Source organism: Mixophyes fleayi, chromosome 3, assembly GCF_038048845.1.
Source record: "Mixophyes fleayi isolate aMixFle1 chromosome 3, aMixFle1.hap1, whole genome shotgun sequence".
Classification (NCBI taxonomy): Eukaryota; Metazoa; Chordata; class Amphibia; order Anura; family Limnodynastidae; genus Mixophyes; species Mixophyes fleayi.
The window spans coordinates 250,974,551-250,987,876 of record NC_134404.1 but is presented as its reverse complement, the minus strand read 5'-3'; the positions used below and the strand labels follow the sequence as shown (position 1 = coordinate 250,987,876).

The window sequence follows — 13,326 nt, the reverse complement described above, 5'->3', positions numbered from 1 at the left end:
TGAAGCCACAAACCCAAGAATTATTTTTGGATACTGATATCAGATAAATGTTGTGAAGGGAGTTTGCTCTAATCAGTAAATTTAGGTGGTGTAATATACTATGCTAGTTTAATCTTTCTCCCAAATAACATGGATACTGTTTTATCAGTGTTCAAAAACGTTTTGAGTTGGTCCATGTTTTACCGGAAAGAAATTAGATTGCCATACATTTAAGTAATTTGAGCTGTGTACATAAACGATTGTATTATCTGCTTACATATTTCTAGAAGCTGATTTATAGACTGTTGGTAGGTCATTTGTATAAATTTAAACAGTAATGAGCCTAGAATCAGAACCATGAGGGATCCCAAAAGTAATTTCTAGTTTGGTAACACAAACTGGAATCTTTTACGATTATTGTATTCCAATACCAATCTTGGAATAAGGCGCCAGGCATTTGTCCATGTTCCCATTCCCCACTTATTTGTTTTTATTCTTTCTAAACAAATTTTTTGGGGAGAAGCTCAGATTAGTAGAAACAACACAAGTACATATAATTGTAGATATTTAATAGGGCAGTTACAGTTGAATGGTTTCGTCAAAAGCCAGATTGAAATAAACTAAGAAAATTTGTTTTGTAAAAGCTATTGATTTGGCAATGACGACATTTTTCCAGGACTTCAGACAATATAGGCAGTAAAGAGAGAGGTCTTTAATTTGAAATAATTTTTTATAACCAATTTTGTGGATTGGGATGACTAGACATTTTCCAAGCCAATATAGTTTTATAAGGAGGCCACCACGGGGCACTAAGGCATAGACATTTAAATTCCAGCTTTTGTCCTGCTTACTAGACACAAAATTTCATCACAGTATTTAGCAACGTTTCTGCATTTCCTGCCTTGTATGATAATGTATTGTAATATTTTCAAACTACACACCAAGAAATCACCCAGAAAGGAACATTTGCCTTCTCAACTATTTAAGTTTTTTATTTTTAATGTTTTAGTTCTGATTTGAAAAAATAGATATACACTGCAAAAGAACTGCACAAACTGGCAGCCAGGCCTATTTTGAAGCTACAAGTCTCAGCATAACCTGCCAGTTATCAGCTGGCAAAGCATGCTGAGGCTTGTAGTTTCACAACACCTGGAGAGTGACAGGTTGCCCTGTCCTGCAATGCAGGAAATGAGTATTTAATCATGTTCTCATTATTTCACACAGGTTTTATTCCACCACATGTCCCACCACCCACCCTCCCCCCTCCTGCTATCAGCTCAGCTATTCCAACAGGTAAATAAATTAACGCACTATATAAGAGTGGTTATAAAGCAATATTGATATTTAAATGTTTTGGTACATGCACCGCACAATATTGAGAACAGAACAAAAAATTTCAGAAAAATCTTGTATTTAGACTGTGCAACTGAGCCACTAAGTAATTAAAACAGATTCCATCCAAATGTTTCTTATGTATACACATCATCTTATTTTTATTTATTTATTAAGCCTGCTACTTAAATAAACCATATGAACGCCCTAATAAAAAAAATGCAATGATTTTCTTTTTATTTTTAAATATGATTAACATTCAATGAGACTAACCCTTTACCTGTTTACAATAGCCAACTTTGTACTGCCTTATAGGGAAAGTGATGCCTAGTTATAGGTGATCCAAAATGATAGGACATATTATTTCACTTTTACTATTTTATTCATCTTTATGCGTGATATAGATATATTTGTACACTAGCCAAGTATTGGGCAAAGTATATATTTTAATCAACAGCACATGCTGTTTCTAGTGATTTCTGCTAATAGTTTGGTTTTCTAGTGAATTAACAGATATATTTATTTATTTAAGAGTAACGAATAGGACATAATGATGATAATAAAGCATTACCTATTATTTAGAAACAATGCATATATGGTTGTTTATTTTTTTGTTGAGAATACAGCAATTGCTCTCTCTTCCGACAGGGGATTTGCTCAATTTGTGTATGCATTATGTACATGACTTGGTTGTTTAGCCGTTAGTTTGCATAATAATTTATTCGTTTTTATTGTAAACAGGACTAGTTTCCCGTTTGCCCATTTCTACAGATGGCACTAATGAGGTGTCATACAGCAATCTGATGCTGCCTGTTGGGTCAGTCGTAACGACATCTGCATCATCTGTTTTCAATGCAACTTCTCAAGAAGAAAAAAGGCAGCCACTTGCAGACAATGTCGCTGAAAGAACTGCTTCAAATGGTAATTATCACAAAAGGTTTTTAATTGCGTCCCTGATGTTGTGATTGTGCATTACTTATACTAAATCACTTGCACAAAACTTTATATTGCATAGCATTTTGTATTGATTTTTCTGAAAGTGATGCAAAACTACTTTTACTTTCGATAATAAATATTAAGTATTTTAAATATTAAGTAAATAAGTATTGTTATTTTTTATGATTTAGAACTTCTTTATTTTTCAGACCAAGAATATAAAATTATTAAACTATTAAACTATTATGTAATGAAATTGTGTTTTGGGCCACAAGTTTCATAGTATTTTCTCAACTATCTGGGTAATCCTTTTGTTTTACCTTGCTTTAAGATTTTCAAATGTTTAATTTCTGTTTCTTATTTTGTTTTCAGCCAATCAAATTACAGTGGTCAGCAGTGCTGGAATTTTTGGATTGCAGCCACAACCCCCTATTACAGTAACTGTTCCTCCTTTAAGTCTGCCTGGTAGAATAGCGGGCATGCCTTTCTTGGATGTTCGCCCTGGGTTACTGACCCAACAAGCAACTGCAAGATTCACTTTATTAACTCCAGCAATGCCACCACCACCACCACCAAGAAGCATGCTTCCTCCATCACTTATTGACCCCTCTGTACATTCTCTTGCTTTCCCACCAGGAGATATTTTTCATCGCCCTGGTATTCCATCTAGACTGAATTCTGATAACGTTCCCACTCAAGAAGAAAGCGTCCCTCTACAAAGCAGTAATATACAACAAGATGGTGACCAAGATTACCGCTTCCCTCCCATAGAAAATCGTGAAACTGTTAGTCAACCCACTGGGGGTGAACATAAAAAAGAAAGCATACCTTTAGTAGATAGTGAAGAAAATAAAAGTGTGAGTTCTGCAGAGGAAATTGATAAATTTATACATGTAGAAGATGATCATGAACCACAGGATATGGCTGTTGTAGATCCTTGTGAGGGGCAGGATAAACTTACAGAATCTACTGTAGGACATTTATCTCCTGAAGGTGGAAATAAAGCTGATGTGCATTCCCTCGAAAATTTAAGAGGCTCTGACCTTAATCCTTATGAAAATAAGCTAAAAAATCTCTCTTATTCTCCCGATATTCCACTTAGACCACCATTAGATGCTAGACAACATTTTGGCAGTCCTCCAATAGATTTATTATCACCATTTATCAGACATCCACTTGAGATCAGAGAAATCTTTGGTGGGCCACCAACAGAGGGGCGAGATCATTTTGGGAGACCACCCCCAGATTCAAGGGATCACCTTGGCAGACCCCCCATGGAAAGTAGAGATCACTTTGGACGTCCTATTCAAGAGGGTAGAAGTTCTTTTGGTCGACCACCAATGGATGAGAGAGAACATTTTGGGAAACAATCTTTAGATATGAGGGAGCATTTTGGTAGACTTCCTGCAGATGGTGGTAGAAGGGAGCAACTAAATTTTCCTCCAGATAAACCATGGGGTCATAGAGGAGATTTTGATGAAAGACAGCACCATTCTTTCCCTGGCTTTGGTGGTCCAAAGGGCTTCCAAGATGAAAGACATCGTCATGGAAACTACCGGCATGAGTCCAGGAATGTACCAGGCTGGAACAGAGGATTTGAACCAAATGCACACAGGGATTTTGATGATCGCCGTCGTTCTTGGGAAAGACATAGGGATAGGGATGATCGAGATTTTGGTCTTCGCAGAGAAATCAATGGCAACCGCTTTGGAAGGGAGAGACAGTCAAGCAACTGGATACCTCCTCAGCCACAAATTTTTGAATATTTCCCAGAGGAAACTACCACTAAGGAGAAAGATGCTGATGATGTGCTTCAGGTTAATGGTGAAATGCCAGAGACTGGCAATCAACAAACTGTTAAAAATTCAAATGATCCTGAACTTTGTGAACAAGAATCCTCCGACAAAGTGAATGAAGCGAAAGAGGTCACGGACGCTGAAGTAAAGAGTCAACCAGTGGTTGAAAGCACAGAAACTGAGGGAACATAATCATCACTCAGTAGGTAAAGATACCTTTTGTAAAGTTGTCATCTCTAAGTAATAGATTATTAGCTGACTGGACCTTACTAGTTTGTTTGTCAGCCTGAGTTAAGTTAATCTAATGTTACTGTTCATGTGTCACTTAAATAACTGTACACCTGACTTGTATAGTCTGCTCTTAATCTGAACATGATAGTTAGAATTTTTTTTCCCTTAGGAATCACAAACGTTACCCCTCGTGCTTTTATCATCAATAGAAGTGTTTATGAAATGTCCAGCAAAAAGACTTCCTATGGAAGAATATAACATTTTTACTGCTTTTGGTGGGTTGGATGTTGGGACTAGCTGCATTTCAGGCTGCTGCTGATTTTTAAAGTCTAGATAAAGCTGGGATTCTTTTTATGTTCCTGCAAATTGATTTAAAATTAGTTATTTGCAGACCGCAGTACTAAGATTAAAAAAAAGGCAAGGCAGACCATGAGGTTTCTAAAATCAACGCCACAATCCATGTAATAACCCAAAGTTAAAAGTGTCTGTGATTTGTTTCTTGTACTGCAGTGAGTAAAAACAACATTGAATGTTTTAATGTTGGATGAATTTTGTTTTTAGATCCTAATAAAACATTTGTTTGATAACAGTGTTCCAGGTATTGTATTTTTTCAAGTTGCTATGTCCTAAGGTGGTGACTCATTTAAAATGTAAAAGTTGTTATCATTCCCATGGTGCTAATGCAGCATGAAAATGATTTTACTGCTTAGAGTACAGTTAAATTAGCTTGTTATGTAAATGTACACCTTTTTTGTACAGAATACAGGAACAAAATGCATAATACATAATATGAATAATGGAGCTATACATAAACTTGTTTCTCTTTGGTGATTAAAAAAACGTTCTAAATGACAATTAAAATTATTTAGAGTAAAATTATGGAGGAACATTAATATTGAGATATGCATATTTAAAATGTTCTATTTTCTGAAACTCATTTTGCCTGAAGTCACTTAAAACTACGAAGAAATGGTTGTGATGACAAAATGTCTAATTTTGTTTACAAGAAAATGGTTCCCTGTGTTTGCCTAAAGTTACTTATGGAATATAAAAATGACTATATTAGATGTGTGTTTTAAAGAAACTTCAGAAATATAGCTTTTAATTTATCTTTTGTATTTTATGTTTGTGGATTTTTTTCTCCTTGTTTTTGTCTATGGTTTACTAATGAGTGCCAGTTGCCAGTTAAATAAAGCAGCCACCTCATATACTTTTCTTACATTCTCTATCCTAAAAGTTGAAAGATTTAGACGAAAGTGAAATGTCTTACTACATTAGTTCGCCAAATTGGACGAGCACCATAGCTTTATACTGCCCATGCTTTTGCAAAAAATCTGTAAAGCCTGCTGAAATTGTAGAGTTTAAATACAAGGATGTTTAAATATCTGCATTAGTCATGTGCTAAATGTTTTCTCTAGAACAAGCAATGTTCATGGCACATTCCATTTGATTAAAAAGTACCGTATAGATAACTCTTTTATGTCTGCTCATAAAGTGTTCACTACTGAAGAGTGCAGGACCGTATGCACAGGCAGATTTTCAACCACTCATATATAGGAGCCCTTAGAATTCAGAATCTTAAACGTGGAAGACATGAAGGTCCAGCAAGTGAAACCCATAATATTGGAAGTCAGAGTTAGGGAATATTTTTTTTTTAAATGTATTCTAAAAAAAATGTTTGCAGAACTTCCAAATATTCTGGCATTTTTTCTTTTTTTTAAAGAACATTTTATTAAAATGATAAGCATATCCAGAGCTAAGGAAAGAGCATAATGAATGAAAAGAGGCATGTTAGGGGGACATTTTTACAAAGATATTGACACAAAGATTTAATCATTTGCAAATCAATTACATTCAGAGTTAAATAACATTTAACACTACAATATTATGAAGGCACATGGAAGACCATTTGGAAACAATATATTTAAATAGATATGGAATGAGTATAATCTAATAAGAAAGTAATACCATGATCTATGTAGAAGGGTTGGGGGAGTGAGATTTGAATTATGAACTTTCCAGTCTGCGGGCATATATTGTAAGTAGTAATATTGTTGTGAATACAGCGCAGAGCTGTACAGAAAATAAGTAATTATCCACATATGTCCATGGTCCATTGGAGCTTACATTCTAGGGTCCATTTTGTCAGAAGCCGGTTAATCTACTTGTATGTTTTTGGCGTGTGGGAGGAAACCGAAGCATCTGGAAGAAACCTACACAAACATGTGGAGAAGATACTAACTCCAGAATCGAGCTCATGATACCTGATATTAATTTGATCAAATCACTATGTGGCATGCTCATAATTGTGGCTGCAAGTTGACTGCTAGCAGCTTCTGTTTTGTGGTCATATTGCGACCGCTAGCCAACCTCACAGCTCAAGTCTGGAATGGCTAGATCTCACTGACGTGTTTAGCCTCGTTGGGATTGCTGAAAACTTGCAATATTATTGGTACATGTGTGATTAACATTACATTATGTGTGCTTGCATTATATTATTAAACAATCTTAATAATATTAGATCTTCTTTTAATAGCAATTCCCATTGTACAGAACCGGAAGACAGTGAAAACCCATTATAAAGTAATCCAGAACATTATATTTCCCAGGGTCAAGTGTTTCATCCAATCTAACAGTAATCCTGATGCCTGCTGCTGTTTGGCTCTCCTTGCTCCTGCTGACAACACACTACCTGTATAAAAAAAAGCCTACCTCTGTAGGAGCCTTTTATACTGTATACTCCTTGTGAGATTTTTTTTCCCCTCCTCATACAGGTACTCACACAGGTATTGTGGTGTTATCAGGGGATAGGAGTGAATCTCTGAGCAGTAACATATATCGCATGACCTGCCAGATTGTGTAGTGTGCCAGAACAAAGGTTATATTCTGTATAAATGTTTTATCTTCTGGGTGGTTCGAATTAGCCTTAAATAATTAGTCCAATCTCTGCATTTGATTGGAAATTGCCATAAAGACCTCCCTAAACTGGGTCTCTCTGAATGATGTCCCATGTAAGTTGAACTGTTCTGAAATTCAAGGACAGGAAATATAGCACAGTTGAAGCATCTAAAACATTTGTTTTTTGTCCACTTGGCTTTGGTTTAGCAAAAAAGTTACTTCTCTTGTTGAATTATTTGAATTTGCAGATTTTAAATAAGTATATACCACAGAATTAAAAAAAATAGTAATGCCACATGTGGTTGCTGTTAACAATAGGGGTATTGATTGTAGATCCCAGTTAACCAATATAACAATGCTACAGTTGAAATATTCTGGGCCTTGGTGCAAAATTGAAAAAAAAAAAGCATGCACTGTTTCTAAAATAACTGTATTATAAGGGGAATGGGGTATGTCTGTCCATTATTAGTGACTACATGTTGTTCAAAAGAATATAAGTTATTGTACGATTGTATTTTCTTGTGTGATCAATTTGCAAGCTGTCTCTCGTAATTCCATTATCGTAATAGGGAAAGGAGTATAAAATTCTAAAAAAAAATTGAAAAATAAATGGGCAGACTACAAGGACAATTTGGTTTCTAGCAGTCATTAGAATTTTAGGAATGTAAATATGTACCCATGATAGTCACTTGAAACCCAAGTGAATTTGCTGAATAAAGCAAAATGGTCAAGAGCAATGTTTTACACCTCTGTTACCAGACCATTTTTGCTTTTTGGCAACTTTTTGATTCCTTAATCTACCCAAGCAAACGTTTGCTTGGGGCTGACATATTGTAACAGTTTTTTTTTATTTTGTGGCCATTAGCTAGGGAAAATGTGGTGGAAATTACAAAACGTCCCATAGTTACTTTTATATATAGCAATCATCGAAAATTCAGCTGCAAGTTATTCGTTTAATTCTGTCAAGTGTAAAAATATTGAATTTGTCTCTGTTGCTACAATTTCAGAAGATCTTGATTAAAAGTACACAGAAGTATACTTGGGAGTATTTTTCTTTTCTCTTTCACCTCTGGGGATCATTAGACTCAAATAGGCTTCCCCTATCTTATTAGTAATTGAACTATTGCAACCTGGATCTTTTCGTGACTACAATATCAGTTATTGTTAGGTGTATGTCACCACGGGATCTATTAGTAATACCTTCCATTATATAACTGTTGCAGCCATCTCATGCAAAATTAATGGTGGTATGCTTGAAGACGTCACTAGCTTTCCATTAAAATATGTAAGCTTTCCAATGCATTTGCATTATATAAATAAGATTCACATTTGAACACTTTTTACATTTGGTAGGGCTAGGGCCATGAACCAAATGAAATGTTTGTTGGACCTGTTCAATTGATAAGTGTAGTCTAACTGTGAAGGGGGATAACCATGTGAGAGCATGGTTTACATAGATTCTGCTCATTTTCTAAGTATATTGCTTTTTCTCTCTTACCTCCTTGTGGGCATTTCAGCCATATAATTAAGGTTGTGTATTTCCATTGCCCTGGCATTTGACAGGTGTTAGTTATATGGATATCAACAAAGGGCTATATTCATTCATCAGAACAATGGCAATGGAAATGAAGATCTCTTCCTGGTGATATAAATACATTGTTGATGCTATAGAAAGTAGCCAGAAAGTTAAAGCATTACATTTTGTAAAAGTTACAGGAGGACATCTACAACACATAAATTCTAGTTTTTAGTGAAAGGGCATGAGTTTGGAGGCACATGACTTCAAAGAGATAAGAGAAAATTTTTTGGCACTACGAGCACTCCAGTTTGGTGCTACATGTAAAGTAATTAAAATGTAATTTATATTTTTGGTATCTTAGAAAAACATTCAAATAGATAGTAGAAGGAGGCCAATTATTAAAATAATAGTTAAGTGTAATAAAGTAGAAAAAATTGTGAATAAAAATGGTCCCAGGGGAGGGGCTGGTCACTAATGACCAGAAGACTGGCTCTCATACATGGTAGCAAAGTAATTTATTAATATCATAACCTCAATCAGCGTATATAAATTACAGCAGAGTGAGGTATTGAGCAAAATACCCGATTGGAAATACAGATTTTCGTTGAATTGTATAGCCAGGACAGTCCTGGTCTAGCCTAAATATACCAAAGGAATAGAATGGTGCAGTGTTCACTAGAAGGAGCTCTGGGATGTGTATTGCCCAAAAGTTGTTAATTTTGGGAAAAAGTGAAATGTATACCCCTTTCCCGGTGAGGCTGTTCTGGAACTGGGATTGCTAGTAGATCTATTAGTCATTTGGTTGGATACACATTGGTCCTGACTAATTGATTATGGGTATATGTCTCACTCATGTTGCATAATGATAACTCAGTTTGGAGTGATTTGAAAGTGTATTTAACAAATCTCTTCTCAGACCCTCTTATCGATATAACATTAATTCATACGAGTGCGAATATTAACATGGTCAACACACTAGAAGCGATAAGTATATCAGAGAGCCGTAACAAGATATTACAAGCGCGTCTCCTTCAGAGATAGTTTGTCTAATTAGACCCTTGTAAGTACGTCTTGCTCCTATTGCATGACAGTGGCTCAGTTGAAGGTGATCTGAGAGTGCATTGTCAATCCCTTCTCAGACCCTTTTGTTAATACAGCATTTATTCATATGAGTATAGATACTATCAGACTGATAGTGATAGTTGTTTCAGAGAGCCGCAGCAAGATGCTGCGAGCGCGTACACCCGACGTACGTTTTGCCTAGTTCAGCTTAATCATGGGAATTACCCGTTCGTATCCCAGTCATTTGTTTTATGCTCAGAGCGACCATTTCCCCCTTTGCTCTATGTTGAATGGCATGAATGACATCCAATGAGAAGATGTCATCGCATGTTCCTGCGAGAAAATCTATGTAGGTATGACTAGTAGGATACTAAAACAAAGGATTTTGGAACATATCGGCACAATAAGAAATGCCGCAGCAGACGAGAAGAAATTTAAAACACTTACCTCTGTGGCAAGACACTTCTTGCAGGAACATGAGAGTAATCCAGGAAAGTTAAAGGCCTTTGGCATAGAGAGAGTATACTCCAATATAAAAGGGTTGACATTACCAAGGAATTAAGAAAAGAGAGTAAGTGGATTTTTCTCTTGAATTCCCTCATGCCCACTGGCCTTAATGAGAACAAGAGCTATGCCAGTTTCTTATAAGATACTAATCAAAAACCTCTTTCCTCTGCCTGTGAGAATCCTCCTAGCTGAGATATACTCTATGTAGCAACACCTTTCTAAATTTGTGTGGCGGGGCAGGTCTCCCAGGCTCCGGCTGGCATTACTCAAAAAACCCAGGGATTGTGGAGGCAGAGGTTTTCCCGACCTCAAGGCCTACTACTGGGCAGCCCAGCTTAGCTCAATTGTTTCCTCATTTGCTCCTCCTGCATCTCACTCATGGGCTGACTTGGAGGCTGTCTATTTCTCCATACCTGGTTTATCTGGCCTTTGGGGAATTCCTTCTTATATCCCGAAGGCTCTAACTAAACGTTTTCCAACCCTGGAATTTGCTACCTGGATCTGGGAGACCTGCAAGAGCCATCTTTCTGTCTTTCCTAACCCTCTACATATTATACCCCTTTGGCATAATCCCACCTTCCCCCCGGGTATGTCCCGATCTTTTTCCCGGTTGTGGACCAGGGCGGGATTTCGATTTGCAGGAAGCCTGCTTGAGCGTGGAAGGCCCATACCCTATGATGATCTCTGTTCTAGAGTTCCTAACTTTCATCCGCTTTTCTACCAATACTTGCAGGTTCGGCATTTCCTTCTGTCACTCCTGTCTGATAGTACGCCTCACCTCCCCTCCCAATTTGAATCTCTTTGCCTCTCTTCCCCCCTACGAAGAGGTATGATCTCCTCCCTGTATAGTCTCCTATTAGAGAATTTGGTGACGGGCGGGAATATACATGAGAGGGATCTGGGCCCACCCCCGGAGGAGGACTGCTGGGAGACCATTAGTCTGAATGTGGCTTCTAGTTCCATCTCCACACTTATCAAGGAAAATGCATATAAAGTATATTATAGGTGGTATCTCACACCTGATAGGCTTGCAAAGATGTATCAGTCGGGTTCCCCCGACTGCTGGAGAAACTGTGGTCACCGAGGCACTCTCGTGCATATTTGGTGGTCGTGCCCTGTCATTTTCTCCTTCTGGGACAGGGTCGCGAGACTTCTCTCCTCCCTTCTCCAATGCCCTATTAGGAAGAGCCCGTGGTCCTTCTTACTCTGTTACCCTATACAGGACCTTGATACCCACTCCGCGAAGCTAGCTTCACGTGTTGGCGGCCGCCAAATGCCTGATAGCTAAATCATGGAAGCGGGTGGAGCCTCCTCGTGTCTCTTCTTTAAGATCTTATATATGGTTTATAGCCAACATGGAAAAGATCACCTCATCACTACGGGACAAGGAAGATAAATTCCATCAGGTTTGGGCCCCCTGGCTCTATGCCTAGAGTCTCGTAGTCTGTCTTCCTTTAAATACTCTCCCCTTTACACAACCCTACATAAAATTGACCCTATTATTTCTCTAATAATGTCACCTTACAGACTTGTTAGCGCTCCCTCTTGAGAGAGAGCATGCTTCTCTTAGCTTATCTCATTTGACGACCATGTCCTTTTCCCCCATCCCTACCCCACACCCCTTCAATGTCCACTGCCTTACCTCCCCCTCCCTTGCCCACCACTAACTTGTTATACTGTAATGTATATTTTTGTTATGAGAGTGACATTGCTGGATACATATATTTTGAATGTTCTGATCAAACTTCTTTTTGCTCTCTGCTTTTGTCACTCATGTTCTTTTTTGTATGCAATAAAAAATTTTGAGTCAAAAAAACAAAACAAAAAACCTCTTTCCTCCCCCCAACCTTTTCTCTTTTTCCTCCATAGAATACATTTTTTATTAACCATTAGAAGATTCCCCTCCCCGGTCTTGGTTGGGGATACCTAACCAAAAGAATTCATGGACCGTAAGAGTCATTGGATTAGCATACTGGCGTATCATAACATCAAACTTTTAGTACTGTCTATAGTACCTATATCTGTGTTAACATGATATAGGACCATTCATCAACTCTATACAGATGATTGAAACTCACATACACCACACAGATATCTATGTATATTACATAACTATACAGTTTAAGGATTGTATCCTTTATATCTGTATATATGCAGTTATATATACATGTTGGAAATACACTGAACTTTGATGTGAATTATGAAATGCCACTATTACTATTTTTTACTTTACCAAAGCATCAATAACAATAAGTATTGATTCACTGAGATTAAATTAAGTGTAACAATATAATATACCATGGGCTTCATTTCTGGGACTCCTATTCTTACTTACCTGTCCTTCAGGAGTTACACATATTTAATATGGTTCAATTAGCAAAAGCCAGTATTAATCAATTCTGAACCAATTACTAACTATATAACAAATATAGTGGTTATCGTATTGAGTAAACATCACACCAGTTACAACAGTGTAAATAAATCTTCTCATTGGATGTCATTCATGCCAATCAACATACAGCAAAGGGGGGATTGGTCGTTCTGAGCATAAAACAAATGACTTGGATACGAACGGGTAATTCCCATGATTAAGCTGAACTAGGCAAAACGTACGTCGGGTGTACGTCACATTAGGTGGGGGGTTGGGGGTTTGCGCGCGCTGGCAGCATCTTGCTGCGGTTCTCTGAAACAACTATCGCTATCAGTCTATGATAGTATCTATACTCATATGAATAAATGCTGTATCAGGGGCGGATCTAGAAAAATGCTGTACTGGGGGCGATTTAGGGGGGGGGGCGATTTATGCCGACGGCTGCACACTGTGCTGTATTGACAAAAGGGTCTGAGAAGGGATTGACAATTCACTCTCAGATCACCTTGAACTGAGCCACTGTCATGCAATAGGAGCAAGACGTACTTACAAGGGTCTAATTAGACAAACTATCTCTGAAGGAGACGCGCTTGTAATATCTTGTTACGGCTCTCTGATATACTTATCGCTTCTAGTGTGTCGACCATGTTAATATTCACACTCGTATGAATTAATGTTATATCGATAAGAGGGTC

General features: G+C 37.4%; 1 protein-coding gene across 6 annotated transcripts in view; it reads left to right on the top strand.

Annotated features, from left to right (window-relative positions):
- The window catches only part of SCAF8 (SR-related CTD associated factor 8), a 287,720-nt gene that overhangs the window by 162,540 nt on the left and 111,854 nt on the right, over window positions 1–13,326 (top strand). For 3 of the 6 annotated variants that reach the window (XM_075203402.1, XM_075203400.1, XM_075203398.1), the window contains 3 exons: window positions 1,204–1,272; window positions 2,053–2,232; window positions 2,620–4,861. In XM_075203402.1, the coding sequence (XP_075059503.1) occupies window positions 1,204–1,272; window positions 2,053–2,232; window positions 2,620–4,235 (1,865 nt within the window). In that variant the 3' untranslated portion in view covers window positions 4,236–4,861. Of the gene's footprint in view, window positions 1–1,203; window positions 1,273–2,052; window positions 2,233–2,619; window positions 4,862–13,326 lie in introns of those variants that run through there. The other 3 variants (XR_012689726.1, XM_075203399.1, XM_075203401.1) reach the window with 2 other exon arrangements.